The following is an 18,219-nucleotide window of genomic DNA, read 5'->3' on the forward strand; positions in this document are numbered from 1 at the left end:
TGGTCTACAGCCATTGGTTTCATAAGTGGAGAAGATAATAGAGTGATCAGTGTTTATCTGACTCTCACCTGCAAGGAAAGTTCCCTATAGAATAGTGATTTAATGAATTAATAAAAAGGTTGTTTTTTTTATTATTTTAATTGATGTTTAAAATGTGATGCACCTTTATTAGAATTTTTTTAATTAATATTATAGTTTCTTGATTTGAGATTAAGGGTTCGCTATGGGTTCTACATGTTCATGTGAATTAATTACATTTTATGAATAATACATATTTTCTTATTCAGCTTTCTAAAAAACTGTAATAATGCTCACGAATACAAGTGTCCCAGATTACATAGTCAACTGTCCCAGATTATCAAATTCAAATTCATTATTTTGTGGCACAAAGATCAATAATAGCTTTGTCATGCTCCTCTGATTATGATATTCTTTCTTTGGGATAATTCACCCGAAAATGAAAATTCACTCGTAATCCACTATATAGAGATAGTGGAGTGTAGATAATGTACGAGTTTTCGTTTTTTGGGTGAACTTTCTCTTTAAGTAGGAGAAAGTTGCAGTAAGTGTTCAGTTGACCTGGACTGACCCAGCACGCTCTGATGGTGACGATAAGAGGTTACACAACATGTTTTTAACCGTGGCACCGCCTCTGTGCAGCTCACACACCTCCGCCGAGAGAAGCAGTGACAGAGCGCAGAGCTCAGAGCGCACAGCAGGACGAACCATGGGCTACTTTCCGGACATTTCCATCGAAACCTGGACGTTGATAGTGTTTGTCATCACTCTCATCGCAGTGTAAGTATTATGCCGTTGGTGTGTGTCTCCTCCAGATCTGCACAGTTTCCCAAACAAAAGTGATAAATTCTGCACAAATGCGGAAACATTCAATCTGGCTGTTTCCTTTTCTCACAGCTCTTTGTAGGAGGCTGTGTGACAGTTTCTAGTTTCTTGTTTCCGCGCACTATTCATCTGACGTTTAATTCGAGGTTGTGAGTCCACATGTGAAAACGTTTGAGTCCGCAACATTTAAATAGGAAAACAGGGCAAAACTGTCATTGTTGTTTTCCGGAGTTGAAGACACTGATTCAAGGCTGCTTATTATCAGAAAAACTAAATAAAACTTATTTAAATGTAAGGCTTGATATTCTTAAGTCTTAATTGTCACATAATAATAATAATAATAATAATAATAATAATAATAATAATAATAATAATAATAATAATAATAATAATAATAATAATAATAATAATAAATCCACAAATCACACTTCGCCTCAAAGAGCTTAACAAGGTGCAACATCATTGGCAAGAGTGAGTGTGACGGATCCCTCTCACAGGACGGACAGAGGTTCAATAGATGTCAACAAAATAAGAACATTTAAATATTTATTAGAAAAGACTGCATCCAGAATTAATAGAGAGGTGTATATTGGTTGTAAATGTGAGTAGGTATATTCTAATTGTAAGCAATCTAGCTGTAATCATAATCCACAATCAGCTGCCACCATGATCCACGATCCACCATCTTGGGCTCCTTCGACAGCAGACTAAGATATCCTGAAAATCACAAGGTTTGCTTTTGGTTGGATGTTATCAAGCAAGTATCCACAGAAACCATTCAGACCACTTCTTCTGCTCTACACCCTGTGGTCCTTATGCTCCAAAAGACACTGGGGAACCAGCCTATACCGAACTGAAAGAAAGGATTTTGATGGTTTCAAATATTTTGCAGATAGTGAAATGCAGCTGATGACAGAAAAAGGATGAAACTGTAAACCTAGTTCCCAGTATCAAGTACTGGGTTTTGACTGATAAACCCATCAAAGAATATTAAGGTATCTTTCAGATACTATTATGTTATCAAATACACATTAAAGTAACATGAGGACAGGATTCATGTTGTTTGATAGTAAGGTGCAAAAAGTAAGTAATCAGGAAACTTGTTTTTCTCACATTTTTCATTTAAAAATAGAATAAGTGAAAAAAGTCGATGCACGAAAAACTTTGTTTAAATTGTTTATATTGAAAACTTTCTTACATTTTATTTATTACCTTCCATATATGAAATGCAACTGAAAGAGCTTTACGACTGTGATTTCACATAAAAGACAAAGATATTCAATGAACTTAAAAACAATTGTAAACTTTTTAATAATGGATTTGGTCTCAGTTTCCTCCTTTTTTAATCCCCAGGTATGGATATGCTCCATATGGTTTTTTTAAGAAGTTAGGCATCCAGGGACCCAAACCTTTTCCCTTTATTGGGACATTTTTGGAGTACAGAAAGGTGAGACACGTTTTCCAGTGATCTAAGCTGACACTCTGCTGATGAAGGGTTTGACTCTTTTGATTTCTCTGTCACTCGTCTCCACAGGGTGTCCACAATTTTGACACGGACTGCTTTAAGAAATATGGCAAGATTTGGGGGTAAGTGTTTGATATGAATTAAGGATACATACTACATGTCTCATGCGATGTCCCACGCTGTATTCGACTCACTTCAATATCTGCTGTTGCATTAAAAGGCTTTACGATGGCAGACAGCCTCTCTTGGCTATAATGGACACAGCCATGATCAAAACAGTCTTGGTTAAGGAGTGTTATTCTGTCTTCACCAACAGACGGGTAAGGAAAAACAACATGGGGGGGGGGGGGGGGGGGGGGGGATGAACATTTGGATAATATAATTTAAACTTAATGTTATGACGGTGTCCTCTGTGGGTTTGTGGTTCAGGATATTGGCTTGAACGGACCCTTACGTGATGCTGTATCAGTAGTAGAAGATGAGCAATGGAAGAGGATCCGCAGTGTGCTCTCTCCATCATTCACCAGTGGCCGCCTGAAAGAGGTTAAAAATGCTTAATTTTTTCGTTTTATTCGCATATTCAAACTAAAACTGATGAAGTCTATTTGCAAATTTTTGATAATTTATTGTTTTCTTTTGGGCAGATGTACACAATAATGTTTAAACACTCGAGTAACCTGATCGAGAGTCTTCACAAGAAAGTCGGGGCGGATGAAGTCATTGAAGTTAAAGAGTGAGTAATGTTAAGGTGCTTTCAGACATGCACTGACTCCCCTGCATTCTCCAGAGGGAATGTATGTGTGAACACAAATGTCCGACCTCCAGCCTTTTTGGACTTTTTTCAGCCAGAGAAATGCGATATAATATATCTTATGATAAAAGAACGCAGAAGACACTGGTGAATATGTCAAGAGAGCTTTTTGTGATCAGGGCTAATGCTGGTGTCAGTGTGCTATAAACAGAAACGTGTGATCTCCACAGCAGAATTTATACATGGTTTGTCCTGCCTCTGCCTGCATCTGCATCACAGACCCAACTCACAGGACATCCTCCAGAGGCTGTGTCTGAAAACTGCTTTACTCTTTGTGACGAGATTCATTGGTTTCCCATTTGTTTTGGTTTTTCTTACTCAAGGATTATAGGTATTACTGTACTCAATTGGAATTACGTGCCTTTTTTACAGAGTATTTGGACCGTACAGTATGGATGTTGTGACCAGCACTGCTTTCAGCGTGGACATTGATTCCATCAATAATCCCTCTGATCCGTTTGTAACAAACATCAAAAGAATGATCAAGTTCAACTTCCTGAATCCATTAATTGTGCTTATCGGTATGTTGAACATTATTCTGTCACCAAAATATCTATTTTGTCGTCTTTCTTTGACATTCAAATTAACTGTATCTCTTCTTATTCCTTTCAGTTCTGTTTCCTTTCTTGGGACCAGTCTTTGATAAGATGGATATGTCATTCTTACCGAGTGAAGTTTTTAAGTTCTTCTACAGCTTCCTGCAGATGATAAAATCTGATCGAAAGAAGGCTGACCACAAAGTAATTCAGTGCAGCTACAGTGGATTTAATTTGTGAAGTTTAATTTTTTTGAATTTTGTTATGAACAACTGTGTTTTTTGTCTGGCAGAACCGAGTGGACTTCATGCAGCTGATGGTGGACTCTCAGGTTTCAGAGAACGATAAAAACGACAGCAGTTTGCAAAAAGGTAGAGAAAGAAACTGGATGTGCACATTTAAGTTCATATTTTTCTCTATATTCATACCTTAAGCTCTTTAAGTATATTTAACATGTAAACGAGTGTAGTCAAAGATTTAAATGTTCACATTGTGTTTCATGTGCATAGATGTTGAACTGTATGCTGTCGACTACTGACGAGTAAAACTGGAAGTTTGGAGGCAACTAGAAATGAAAGCTTCTTCTTCTTCTTCTTCTTCTTCTTCTTCTGCTTCTTCTTCTTCTTCTTCTTCTTCGTGAGGTTTATTGGCAACCAACATCAACGTGCATTACTGCCATCTACTGCTTTACTTCTCTTCCCTTTTTCATTACTTCACACGCCTCAAGGTGGGGGTGTAGCATAAGAAAGTGGGTTTTAGAATCTGGTCAGCTTTAGATGTCATCCTGCAAATATTGTCATTGGGTTGCCATCTTTTCTGATCAGAAACTTTCAACTGCTGAAATTCAAACAAATAATCAGACAATATTTAGAAACATAGGACGAGTGATGCACCTTTCTCGGCAGGCAGGCAGAATTCAGCAATAACTTGGTAGATACCGCTTTCACTGTGTGTGATCGAACATACAATTCTAAGCAGGTAGGTAGGTCTCAGCTGAACGTCTCTTCTCTAATGAAGCACCGTTTGCATGTATCATCCCCCTGTTCCCCCACAGTCCATCAGCTCCATGCGTCAATCATCTGAAGATACTCTGTTAATAATATTTCCTCCAGGTTCGGTGAAAGTACTTCCTTGTGTTTCTGATTTGTTTTGCAAAAACTATCTCTGGGGTGACATCAATACCCGACTCCCAGCTATTATTTCCCAAGCAAATATTTTCAGATTCTTTATAGACGACAGTGTTGCCCACAAGTCCATAAGTATAGTGATTATAGTAACAATACAATAGTAGAATTATGTGTGTGTGTGTGTGTGTGTGTGTGTGTGTGTGTGTGTGTGTGTGTGTGTGTGTGTGTGTGTGTGTGTGTGTGTGTGTGTGTGTGTGTGTGTGTGTGTGTGTGTGTGTGTGTGTGTGTGTGTGTGTGTGTGTGTGTGTGTGTGTGTGTTGCAGGGCTGACTGATCATGAAATCCTGTCTCAGGCAATGATATTCATCTTTGCTGGCTATGAAACCACCAGCAGCACACTTGGCTTTATATCCTACCTACTGGCAACCAACCCTCACATCCAAAAGATCTTGCAAAAGGAGATTGATGAAACCTTCCCAGAAAAGGTATCTATAATCTGTAATGAATTATCAATCAATCAATCAAATTTTATTTGTATAGCCAACATTCACAAATCACAATTTGTCTCATAGGGCTTTATCAATGAATTAGCAACTGGGTCTGTGCTACCAACTTATTACAACTTCAAAATTCACTTCCTGTAGTGTGAGCCCACCTATGAAGCCGTGATGCAGATGGAATACCTGGACATGGTAGTGAATGAGTCAATGAGGCTGTACCCTATTGCCAATCGATTGGAGAGAATGACGAAGGCCTCAGTTGAAGTGAACGGTGTGACCGTTCCTAAGGGAACTGTCATCATGGTACCACTTTACACTCTGCACCGGGACCCTGCTTTGTGGCCTGAGCCTGAGGCCTTCAAACCTGAAAGGTATTGTGCTGGATTAATTGCAGGTTAAATTTAGATTTAATCCAAAATTAGTCGTGTGTATAAACTTCCCGATATTTGTATGGTTGCTTGTCTCTATATCTGCGATGCACTCGATTCGTCCAGGGTGTACCCTGTCTCTCACGTCATGTCCAGACCCCCACTTTCAATGGATAGAAGGATAGACTGAACAAGACAGTTTAATTAATCCCCAGAAACAAATTTGCCACCAAAAACAGACAACAAACAATAAACATTACATTCAGAGTACATTTCACAATAATGAAAACAACATAAAGAGCCATTTGAGAAATGATTATCAACTGACAGGTGCCATAGATCCAGCCCAAAACTGAAAAGTGCTTAAAAAATCTGACTGCTGCTGGAATAAAAAAAACCTTCTTAGTCGTTCAGTAGAAACACTGAGGCATCACTAGTCGATCACTGAATGAGTCTGTTAAGAACACTGTGTCAGGTATGACCTTAGAAGTACAGGACTGTTTGAGGCTTGGTCCTTGTTCTCTTTTCTAAGGGGACCTCAAGTGAGAGCGGAGTAAGGCCAATCACTGAACCGGCCTTTATAATCATCTCATTGATCTGGTACAAATGAGAAAAGAGGTATAGATGAGTCAACTTTCTGATATTTGTTCATGTTTTTTTTTTCAGGTTCAGCAAAGAGAACAAAGACAACATCGACCCCTATGCCTTCCTGCCCTTTGGAGCAGGACCAAGGAACTGTATTGGAATGCGATTTGCTCTCTTGGCGATGAAGCTGGCCTTAGTCATGGTCCTTCAGAACTTTAGCTTTGTCACCTGCAAGGAGACACAGGTGAAAACACTGTTTTTATTAAGTGTGGTTGTTAGAATTAGGATGTGAGCTTTGGAGGAGCCTCACTGCTGATACATTTTGTTTTTCTAGATTCCGATGGAGCTGGGAGTGGATGGTTTTACCACGCCTGCGGTGCCCATCAAACTGAAACTCGAGCCCAGAGCCAGGGATTCTTCTTCATTCTAACTTTGATTATGTGGCAGTAATCTGGCCGCTCTCATACTAACCTGCTTCACTATCAAGTCAAGAGTTATGTTCCGCTTTAAGAAAAATCGCTCATCTAAAGACATTTTAGAGTACCATACAAAATAAAGCACCATATAAATTGCAGCATATAGAATGGGTATTTTTTTACGATTTATAGAAATGTATAGAAAACGTATATAGATGTATAGAATGTATATCAATTAGATCTTACAGATCATGTATAATTTCACTAATCATTTCGATTACATTTAAATAACAACATTTAGTCCTAGGAAACAAACCCCTGCTGATTTTGTTGTCGTCCCTGATTGACTGACAGGCGTTGTTTTTTCTCTCATTGTATTTTAGAAGACAATATGAGGTGTTTCGATATTTTTTAGATCTTCAATATTAACACCACTACTCTTTTTGTTACTTTTATTTGACAGAATTAAATTGCAACATATCATCACGGTTTTCGTTTGCTGTTATTGTTTCAGGGCTGAACGTTTTGTGCAGTCTTTGGTGCAGAATGAAGTGAGAAAACCTACCTGGTTTAGCTGCAATTAAACTTTTCCTGTCCTTTATTCAATATTTAACTTATTTTGTGTCAAAATCACCCCCTAATTGGCACTGCAATTCCTTGGGAAATTTACAATACACACACAAAGTGTGACGCCGATAAGATAAATGGTTTCTGAGATAAGGGTTCCATAGACACAAAGACAGATGTTTTGGCAATTCGTAGGTATGCTGCTACATTGACTTGTAAATTAGCTTGAACAACATGAATGACACAATCCATTACAAGAAATTGTATTAGTTCCTCCATCAAATGAATGCAAAACCTGCAAACTGCCATTTGAGACCACGGGGGCCACATAGTGGGATTCAGGGACTTTGCTCTTGATTAACAATTTCCCTGGAATGAGGGAATGATTTTCCATGGACACTGATTTTGAGATATCAGGTAACACATGGAGAGTTTTGGCCTGACATCCAGCAGCTCAAACACACAAATATATAACTAAACTAACTCAAATAACAAAACTGTGTGTGTGTGTGTGTGTGTGTGTGTGTGTGTGTGTGTGTGTGTGTGTGTGTGTGTGTGTGTGTGTGTGTGTGTGTGTGTGTGTGTGTGTGTGTGTGTGTGTGTGTGTGTGTGTGTGTGTGTGTGTGTGTGTGTGTGTGTGTGTGTGTGCCCTTGCAGTTGCTAAATGTGAGGACTGGCTTTAGATTTTAACCAACAGAGTGAGGTAAGTGAGGACATTTTGACCGGTCGTTACTTTGCTTGCCTCTAAATAGCCTCCTAACCTTAAATAGATGCTATTCTCTGAGTTTCAGAAAGGGTTCTCAGTTTGGGCCAAAAGTGCATTTTTTGCTTACTGACCCCACGCCCTAGAGTTGTTCTTCGGTACTGCACCAGAATTATCCCCACGGTGCTAAATCTGTAGGCCTAATCCTGTGCTACTGTACAAAGAGGAATATGCACTGGACATTTGCAATTCTTATTTTTGATAAAACTTAAATGTAACTCAATATATATTTAGCGAATTTGTCTCTGAAATATGAGATTCTGATCAATAGAGTCATGGTGGTGTAAATAGTATTCAATTAACAATTTATTTAATATTGTGTTATATTGTAGAAATGTACTTATTAAGAAAGAACATAATATATATATATATATATATTTATATATATATAAAATCATATATATTATAAGATCCCTGGAAAGCATTGATAAATTATCAAAATATGAAATGTATTTACTCAATAATATACTGTGTGTTTGAAACAGTCACTACACCATATGCTTTTACAAATGCCTGTCAAATTTGATACTGAATATATTTAATTTCACATGGCCATGCTGTCAGAAGCAAAAATATTGGTCACATATTAGCAAAATATTAGCTCTATAAACATATATTAGAAGATATATTAATCTAATTGTTGAAAATTCCCCTTTTTTTTATTATTTTTCCACGACTAATACCGACAGATGAAAAAAGGTTCTACAATGTTTATGTACTTAACTTTAGTGATAAATTAATTGATTGAATTTACACCTGAGCAATTAAACTAATGTAATGTACCAAATATTTTAAAGCTAAAAAATTACCACAAGCTATGGCCCTGTGGAGCCAGTGAGTCCGCAGAGTTACGGGGATCATTAATGAAGAAGGTCGAGATTGAGCTGTTGATCGTGAACGACGGGTTGGCTACCACTGGTCTGAAGACATTAACATGGTGTAAATGACCTTGTTTCGAGTCGAATTTGAATTTAGTTGCTTTCGGACACTTTCCTGACACCACAGGAACAGTATGGAGGCATTTTCTGTTTTTTTTTTTTGCTGGGGTTTTTTACCCCAGCAACCCCAGGTTTTTTACGTTACGTAAGAATTAGTCACCATTTACTTCAATTGGATTTGATTTGGCTGCAGCACTGTTTACCCCTGGAACTCCAGAGGTGTTGTGTGGACCCAAGGACTTCACCAACACCTCCATCGGCATAATGGTGAGTGGGAGAGAGATGCAGTTCAGTGTTCAGTTGACCTGGACTGGGCCAGCACGCACTGATGGTGACAATAAGAAGTTACGCAACATGTTTTTAACCGTGGCACCGCCTCTGTGCAGGTCACACACCTCAACCAAGAGAAGCAGTGACAGATAGCAAAGCTCAGGGCGCACAGCAGGACGAACCATGGGCTACTTTCCGGACTTTTCCATCGAAACCTGGACGTTGATAGTGTTTGTCATCACTCTCATTGCAGTGTGAGTATGATTCTATTGTTGTTTGTGTCCTCCAGATCTGCACAGTTTCCCAAAAAAAGTGAACGATTTCCCTGTTGCCTTTTCTTACCTCCTTTTGTAGGAGGCTGTGTGACAGTTCTTAGTTTGTTTGTTTCAGCGTACTATTTATCTGACGTTGAATTTGAGGTTTTGAGTCCACATGTGAAAACTGTAACTTATAAAGTGGAAAACAGGGCAGCACTGTCAATGTTGTTTTCAGTAGCTGAAGACACTGTTTCAAGGCTACTTATTTTCACAAAACAAAATAAGGCCTATTATATTCTAAGGCTAAGTCTTTATTGTCACATAATAATAATAATAATAATAATAATAATAATAATAATAATAATAATAATAATAATAATAATAATAATAATAATAATAATAATGATAATAATGATAATAATCCATATACACAAATACAAAAAAAACACAACCCTGGAGGTTTGTCAGTGCATGAAGGCACACGTGATGATTTGACTGGACTAAAGGTAGCCTACAGTTAAAGATTTACAGATGAGTGTAATGTGCCCAAATAAAAAAAACTCTAGGGTCTAAAATGGATTCTGATATCAGACTTAAAATATGCTGAATTGACTGTTCACAAACGTGTTTAATTTTTTTTTCTGGTTTATGATAAATTGTTTGTACCAATAACAGTGGTAAAAGTAAAAATTGTAAATAACAGTAGCGATAGGGAAATGTCAAACAGCCTTAGGTCTAAACACACTTGTGTGGGTGCTGCAAGGGTGTTTACATATTGACGTGCTTCTTTAACAAATATGTGTTAATATATAGGTACGTAATTGAGCTCAGTTTTGTGTACTTATGAATTTTAAAGAGATGGCTGTTAAAATGTATTAATATATATATATAACTAAACAGCATACTATAGACAGCATATAAAGATGGACAATGTATCTCCTTTTCCTCCCTTTGTGCAGAAATGAAGCCAAATTATCCCTGATGCTATAATTTGCAGCCAGGGTCTTGTGCTCAACCATTAATTCGAACAAAATTTACAAAATGAACACATGGACATGCATCAGTGTGATAATAACTATACTGCATGTCTTATCGTACCAGTAGGCCGTGGGGTTTATGAACTTTATTTCAGGCAGCAACAGGCGGGTGATCATCATCATTTAGTCATGTTGTCATCTATAAATACAGTCTGTGGACCCTGCTCAACCATGCAGTCTTTTCTTTAACCTTACACCTGGGGTCACGTTGAAAGTGGATGGACACTTGCTGGGGAGTCACCATGAGTTAATACGGATGATAATTAAAGTGTATTTTATGAATGGGTGATTGACAAACTGTACTGTAGAGCCCTTTGAATGGTCATCAAGACTAAAAATGCTCTTTATAACTACAGACCATTAACCATTCAATTTGCTCCACTGAAACTGGTGCAGCTGAGTTGATGGGAGACTCAGGAGGAGTTGACAGTTGAGGAGTGTGTGGGACCTAAGACAACCTCTAATCAGCCAAACAATAATTGATATCGCTCCATGTGAGGGTACCATAAGTGTACAGGGGCCTTCAAATCAGTGGACACTTAATAAACCTTTCCTTAGTTAGATATGTTAATGGTTACAAACAGGTATAGTTGATACGATAATAACAGCTGTATTCATTGAGGTATGCATTCATTTTAATGGGCTCCTTCGACAGCACACATTTTAATAAGCAATAGCTGCACGAACACAGGTTTAATAATTCACATTAACAATATCTTGTTTGTTATTTATTGCATATGCAGACTCACTGAAATGAGTCCTTGGGCACTTAAATGGAACTTAATGGAGCTTTATTACCAGTGCTTTCACAAGTTCAAATATCCTGATTATTTTCTATGAAAATGTCCAAAGATTTTCGTTTGGTAAAGGAAATATCAAGCAAGCATCCACAGAAACCATTCAGATCACTTCTTCTGCTCTACACCCTGTGGTCCTTATGCTCCAACAGACACAGGGGCAGCCTATACCGAACTGAAAGAAAGGATTTTTATGGTTTCAAATATTTTGCGGATGCAGAAATGGAGCTGATGACAGAAAAAAGGATGAAACTGTAAACTCAGTTGAAGCTTCGAAGTATCAAGTATCAGGTTTACAACAGTGAATTCACATAAAAGACAAAGATATTCAACTCAACATTTTGTATCATGTACTGCTCAATAAAATCAAAGGAACACTTTTAAAACACATCATATCTCATTGTGAAAAAAAATTATGTTGGATATTTATACTGATATGGACAGTTTAATGTCTTAGGAACAAAAGGATGCCTAATCTTTGATGGAAATAAAAGTGTTCAGCCTACAGAGGGCTCAACTTTATAGACACCCCGAAAATCATAGTGAAAAGGTGATGTGGCAGGCTTGACCATTTTGCCAAAATTCAATTTCTGCAACTCAAATGCTTCTCAATATCTTGTGTGGCCCCCACGTGCTTGTATGCATGCTAGTCAACATAGCGGCATGCTTCTAATGAGACAACGGATGGTGTTTTGTGGGAGGTCCTCCCAGATCTGTCTAAGGGCATCAGTGAGCTCCTGTAAAGTCTGAGGAGCAACCTGGCGGCGTCTGATGGACCGAAACATAATGTCCCAGAGGTGTTCTATCGGGTTTAGGTCAGGTGATCGTGAGGGCCATTCAATTGCATAATTTTCTTCATCCTCCAGGTTCTGCCTTCATACCCTTGCCACATGAGGCCGGGCATTATCGTGCATCAGGAGGAACCCAGGACCTACTGCACCAGCGTAGGGTCTGACCATGGGTTCAAGGATTTCATCCCGATACCTAATGGCAGTAAGACTGCCGTTCTCTAGCCTGTAGAGGTCTGTGCGTCCCTCCATGGATATGCCTCCCCAGACCATCACTGACCCACCACCAAACCAGTCATGCTGAACGATGTTGCAGGCAGCATGGCGTTCTCCGTGGCTTCTCCAGACCCTTTCATGTCTATCACAGGTGCTCAGGGTGAATCTGCTCTCATCTGTGAAAAGCACAGGGCGCCAGTGGCGGACATGCCAATTCTGGTGTTCTATAGCAAATGCCAATCAAGCTCCACGGTGCTGGGCAGTGAGCACAGGGCACACTACAGGACGTCGCGCCCTGAGGCCACCCTCATGAAGTCTGTTTCTGACTGTTTGGGCACAGACATTCACACCAGTGGCCTGCTGGAGGTCATTCTGTAGGGCTCGGGCAGTGCTCAACCTGTTCCTCCTTGCACAAAGCAGCAGATATTGGTCCTGCTGATGGGTTGAGGACCTTCTACGGCCCTGTCCAGCTCTCCTAGAGTAACTGCCTGTCTCCTGGAATCTCCTCCATGTTCTGGAGATTATGCTGGGAGACACATCAAATCTCCTTGCAACGGCACGCATGGATGTGCCATCCTGGAGGAGTTGGACAATCTGTGCAGCTTCTGTAGGGTTAAGAAATCGCCTCATGCTCCCAGTAGAGAAAATGACTCTAGCTTAAGCCAACACTAATGGAAAACCAGTCGAAGTGATCAAGAGGGAGAAACTTGAAATGGCCTCCACATGCAAAACCACTCCTATTTTGGGGGTCGTCTCATTGTTGCCCCTCTAGTGCACCTGTTGTTAATTCCATCAACACCAATTGATAATTGACAACTGATTAACGACACCCTCTGCTACTTAACTGACCAGATAATTATCAAAAAAGTGCAATTGAATTCATGCCATACCCTGATAAAAAAGTGTTCCTTTAATTTTTTTGAGCAGTGTATATATATATATATATTTAAGATTAAGATACATTTTATTATCCCACACACATGCACAGACATGCACTTTGACTTCAGTAATAATGGATTTTGTCTGTTTCCTAATTTTTTAATCCCCAGGTATGGATATGCTCCATATGGCGTTTTTAAGAAGTTAGGCATCCATGGACCCAAACCTTTGCCCTTTATTGGGACATTTTTGGAGTGCAGGAAGGTGAGACACGTTTTCCAGTGATCTAAGCTGACACTCTGCTGATGAAGGGTTTGACTCTTTTGATTCCTCTGTCACTCGTCTCCACAGGGCATCCACAATTTTGACACGGACTGCTTTAAGAAATATGGCAGGATTTGGGGGTAAGTGTTTGATATGAATTAAGGATACATACTAAATGTCTCATGCGATGTCCCACACTGTATTTGACTCACTTCAATATCTGCTGTTACATTAAAAGGCTCTACGATGGCAGACAGCCTATCTTGGCTATAATGGACACAGCCATGATCAAAACAGTCTTGGTTAAGGAGTGTTATTCTGTCTTCACCAACAGACGGGTAAGGAAAAGCAACACGGAGGCGCCAAGACTACTTATTGAACTAAATGTAATGACGGTGTCCTCTGTGGGTGTGTTGTTTAGGATTTTGGCTTGAATGGACCCTTAAGTGATGCTGTTTCAATAGTAGAAGATGAGCAATGGAAGAGGATCCGTAGTGTGCTCTCTCCGTCCTTCACCAGTGGCCGTCTGAAAGAGGTTAAAAACTAACTTTTTTCATTTTATCCGTATATTAAAACTAAAACTGGTTGATGTCTATTTGCAAATGTTTGGAAATTCATTGTTTTCTTTTGAGCAGATGTACACAATAATGATTAAACACTCAAGTAACCTGATTGAGAGTCTTCACAAGAAAGTCGGGGCGGATGAAGTCATTGAAGTTAAAGAGTGAGTAAGGTTAAGCTGCTTTCAGACATGCACTGAACTCCCGTACATTCTCCAGAGGGAATGTATGTGTGAACACAAATGTCCAACCTCCAGACTTTGTGGACTTTTGGGGGGTTGATGACGTATGTAACACACAACAAAATGAAAAAGATGAATAGAAATAATATATCTCATGATGAAAAACGTAGAAGACACAGGTGAATATGTCAAGAGAGCTTTTGGTGATCAAGGCTGATGCTGGTGTCAGTGTGCTGTAAACATCAAGAAGATCAAGATAGATTTATTAATCCCACACACATGCACACTCATGCAAATTAGTGAAATTTGATATGGTCTCAGGACACAGAGTAGTGGGCAGCCATGTACGGCGGTCGGGGATCAAATGTTGGGGGAGTAAGGTGCCTTGCTCAAGGGCACTATACAGAGTCATCTTGGACTTTTTGAACAGATCCAAGTGTTGTCCATCCAGGTTCGAACCAGAGACCTTCCAGTTGGATGTCTTCCCAATTTTCTGCCCATAGTCCAAGTTTTCTGCCACTAGTCCACAGCCTCTACAAAAGATTGCCACAGCAGAATTAATACATCTTATATACTGCCCCTGCCTGCATCTGTATCACAGACCCAACTCTCAGGACATCCTCCTGAGGTTGTGTCTGAAAACTGCTTTACTCTTTGTGATGAGATTCATTAATTTCCCGTTTCATTTGCTTTTTCTTACTCAGGGATTATAGGTATTACTGTACTCAATTGGAATAACGTGCCTTTCTTACAGAGTATTTGGACCGTACAGTATGGATGTTGTGACCAGCACTGCTTTCAGCGTGGACATTGATTCCATCAATAATCCCTCTGATCCGTTTGTAACAAACATCAAAAGAATGGTCAAGTTCAACTTCCTGAATCCATTACTTGTGCTTATCGGTATGTTGAACATTATTCTGTCACCAGAATGTCTATTTTGTCTTTTTTATCTGACATTTAAATTAACTGTATTTAAATTATTCCTTTCAGTTCTGTTTCCATTCTTGGGACCAGTCTTTGATAAGATGGATTTGGCATTCTTCCCAACTGAAGTGACTAAGTTCTTCTACAGCTTCCTGCAGATGATAAAATTGGATCGGAATAAGGCTGACCACAAAGTAATTCAGTGCAGCTACAGTGGATTTAATTTGTGAAATTTAGTTTTTTAGAATTTAGTTTTGTGTAAGATTCCCCTTGATAACAACTGTGTGTTTTTTGTCTGGCAGAACCGAGTGGACTTCATGCAGCTGATGGTGGACTCTCAGGTTTCAGAGAACAATAAGAACGACACCAGTTTGCAAAAAGGTAGAGAAAGAAACTGGATGGACACATTTAAGTTCATGGTTTTTCTCTATATTCATACCTTAGCCTTGTTTTAGTATATTGTACATGTAAACAAATAGTGTAGTCAAAGATATAAATGTTCACATTGTGTTTCATGTGCATCAATACCCGAATCCCAGCTATTATTTCCCAAGCAAATATTTTCAGATTCTTTATAGACGACAGTGTTGCCCACATGTCCATAAGTATAGTCATTATAGTAACAATACAATAGTAGAATTATGTTGTGTGTGTGTTGCAGGGCTGACCGATCATGAAATCCTGTCTCAGGCCATGATATTCATCTTTGCTGGCTATGAAACCACTAGCAGCACACTTGGCTTTATAACCTACAACCTGGCAACCAACCCTCACATCCAAAAGACCTTGCAAAAGGAAATTGATGAAACGTTCCCAGAAGAGGTATCTATAATCTGTAATGAATTATCAATCAATCAATCAAATTTGATTTGTATAGCCCATATTCACAAATCACAATTTGTCTCATAGGGCTTTATCAATGAATTAGCAACTGGTTCTGTGCAACCAACTTATTACAACTTTAAAATTCACTTCCTGTAGTGTGAGCCCACCTATGAAGGCCTGATGCAGATGGAATACCTGGACATGGTGGTGAATGAGTCAATGAGGCTGTACCCTATTGCCAATCGATTGGAGAGAATGACGAAGGTCTCAGTTGAAGTGAACGGTATGACCGTTCCTAAGGGAACTGTCATCATGGTACCACTTTACACTCTGCACCGGGACCCTGCTTTGTGGCCTGAGCCTGAGGCCTTCAAACCTGAAAGGTACTGTGCTGGATTAATTGCAGGTTATATTTAGATTTAATCCAAAATTAGTTGTGTGACTAAACTTCCCGATATTTGCATGGTTGCTTGTCTCTATATCTGCGATACACTTGATTCGTCCAGGGTGTACCCTGTCTCTCACCTCATGTCCAGACCCCCACTTTCAAAGGATGGAAGGATAGATTTTACAAGACAGTTTAATTAATTCCCTAGAAACTAATTTGCCACCAAAAACAGACAACAAACAATAAACATAACATTCAGAGTACATTTCACAATATTGAATGAAATGAAAACAACATAAAGAGCCATTTGAGAAATGATTATCAACTGACAGGTGCCATAGATCCAGCCCAAAACTGAAAAGTGCTTAAAAAAATCTGACTGCTGCTGGAATAAAAAACCCTTCTTAGTCGTTCAGTAGAAACACTGAGGCATCACCAGTCGATCACTGAATGAGTCTGTTAAGAACACTGTGTTAGGTATGACCTTCGAAGTACAGGACTGTTTCAGGCTTGGTCCTTGTTGTCTTTTCTATGGGGACCTCAAGTGAGAGTGGAGTAAGGCCAATCACTGAACCGTCCTTTTTTATCATCTCATTGATCTGGTACAAATGAGAAAAGTGGTATATATGAGGCAACTTTCTGATATTTGTTCACGTTTTTTTTTTCAGGTTCAGCAAAGAGAACAAAGACAACATCGACCCCTATGCCTTCCTGCCCTTTGGAGCAGGACCAAGGAACTGTATTGGAATGCGATTCGCTCTCTTGTCGATGAAGCTGGCCTTAGTCATGGTCCTCCAGAACTTTAGCTTTGTCACCTGCAAGGAGACACAGGTGAGAACACTGGTTTTTATTAAGTGTTGTCGTTAGAATGAGGATGTGAGCTTTGGTAGAGCCTCATTGCTGATACATATTGTTTTCCTAGATTCCGATGGAGCTGGGAGTGGAGGGTTTTACCACGCCTGCGGTGCCCATCAAACTGAAACTCAAGCCCAGAGCCAGTGATTCTTCTTCAATCTAACTTTGATTATATGGCAGTAACCTGGCAGCTCTCACTCTAACCTGCTTCACTATCAAGTCAACAGTTTATGTTACGCTTTTAGAAAAATACAAAACATGAACAGTATATTCTTCACAAATCACTCATCTAAAGACATTTTAGAGTACCATATAAAATAAAGCACCATATAAATTCCAGCATATAGTATGGGTATTTTTTTTACGATTTATAGAAATGAATAGAAAACGTATATAGATGAATATAATGTATATCAATGAGTTTTACAGTTTATTTTCACTAATCATTTCGATTACATTTAAATAACAACATTTGGTTCAAGGAAACAAACCCCTGCTGATTCTTTTGTCGTCCCTGATTGACTGACAAGCTTTGTTTTTTCTCTCTTTGTATTTAAGAAGACAATATGAGGTGTTTTGATATTTTTTAAATCTTCAATATTAACACCACTACTCTTTTTGTTACTTTTTTGTGACAGAATTAAATTGCAACATATCATCACGGTTTCCGTTTTGCTGTTATTGTTTCAGGGCTGAACGTTGTGTGCAGTCTATGGTGCAGAATGAAGTTAGAAAACCTACCTGGTTTAGCTGCAAATAAACTTTTACTGTCAATATTCTTTTTTATATTGTTATCTTATTTTGTGTCAAAATCACCCCCTAATCGGCACTGCACTGCCTTGGGAAATTTACATACACATGCAAAGTGTGACGTCGATAAGATGAATGGTTTCTGAGATAAGGGTTCCACAGACAGACAGACGGACAGATGTTTGGGCAATTAGTAGGTATGCTGCTACATTGACTTGTAAATTAGCTTGAACAACATGAATGAAACAATGTCTCTGAAATATGAGGTTCTGATCAATAGAGTCATGGTGGTGTAAATAGTATTCA

At 39.0% G+C, this 18,219-nt stretch overlaps 2 protein-coding genes across 2 annotated transcripts; both read left to right on the forward strand.

Moving 5' to 3' along the window:
- The first annotated feature begins 652 nt into the window (after positions 1-652).
- On the forward strand, positions 653-7,133 carry LOC133004929 (cytochrome P450 3A40-like). Its single transcript, XM_061074488.1, has 13 exons — positions 653-798; positions 2,197-2,290; positions 2,378-2,430; positions 2,529-2,628; positions 2,738-2,851; positions 2,953-3,041; positions 3,492-3,640; positions 3,732-3,859; positions 3,948-4,026; positions 5,106-5,266; positions 5,426-5,652; positions 6,316-6,478; positions 6,569-7,133. The coding sequence occupies exons 1-13, from the start codon at positions 728-730 to the stop codon at positions 6,662-6,664; spliced, it is 1,524 nt and encodes a 507-aa protein (XP_060930471.1). The 5' UTR covers positions 653-727; the 3' UTR covers positions 6,665-7,133.
- A 2,172-nt stretch (positions 7,134-9,305) lies between these two features.
- Positions 9,306-17,942, forward strand: LOC133004662 (cytochrome P450 3A40-like). The gene is made up of 13 exons (XM_061074134.1): positions 9,306-9,442; positions 13,333-13,426; positions 13,514-13,566; positions 13,665-13,764; positions 13,848-13,961; positions 14,062-14,150; positions 14,923-15,071; positions 15,162-15,289; positions 15,398-15,476; positions 15,757-15,917; positions 16,077-16,303; positions 16,977-17,139; positions 17,231-17,942. The coding sequence occupies exons 1-13, from the start codon at positions 9,372-9,374 to the stop codon at positions 17,324-17,326; spliced, it is 1,524 nt and encodes a 507-aa protein (XP_060930117.1). The 5' UTR covers positions 9,306-9,371; the 3' UTR covers positions 17,327-17,942.
- Positions 17,943-18,219: the final 277 nt, after the last annotated feature.

Source organism: Limanda limanda, chromosome 7 (assembly GCF_963576545.1).
Source record: "Limanda limanda chromosome 7, fLimLim1.1, whole genome shotgun sequence".
NCBI lineage: Eukaryota > Metazoa > Chordata > Actinopteri > Pleuronectiformes > Pleuronectidae > Limanda > Limanda limanda.

Bases quoted from the DNA above. Each gene is read 5' to 3' on its own strand.
- LOC133004662 (XM_061074134.1), top strand. From the start codon at position 9,372: ATGGGCTACTTTCCGGACTTTTCCATCGAAACCTGGACGTTGATAGTG. The intron at 13,567-13,664 runs GTAAGTGTTTGA...TTACATTAAAAG, and splicing joins AAATATGGCAGGATTTGGGG to GCTCTACGATGGCAGACAGC. The intron at 15,477-15,756 runs GTAGAGAAAGAA...TGTGTGTTGCAG, and splicing joins CGACACCAGTTTGCAAAAAG to GGCTGACCGATCATGAAATC.
- LOC133004929 (XM_061074488.1), top strand. From the start codon at position 728: ATGGGCTACTTTCCGGACATTTCCATCGAAACCTGGACGTTGATAGTG. The intron at 2,291-2,377 runs GTGAGACACGTT...TCGTCTCCACAG, and splicing joins CATTTTTGGAGTACAGAAAG to GGTGTCCACAATTTTGACAC. The intron at 2,431-2,528 runs GTAAGTGTTTGA...TTGCATTAAAAG, and splicing joins AAATATGGCAAGATTTGGGG to GCTTTACGATGGCAGACAGC.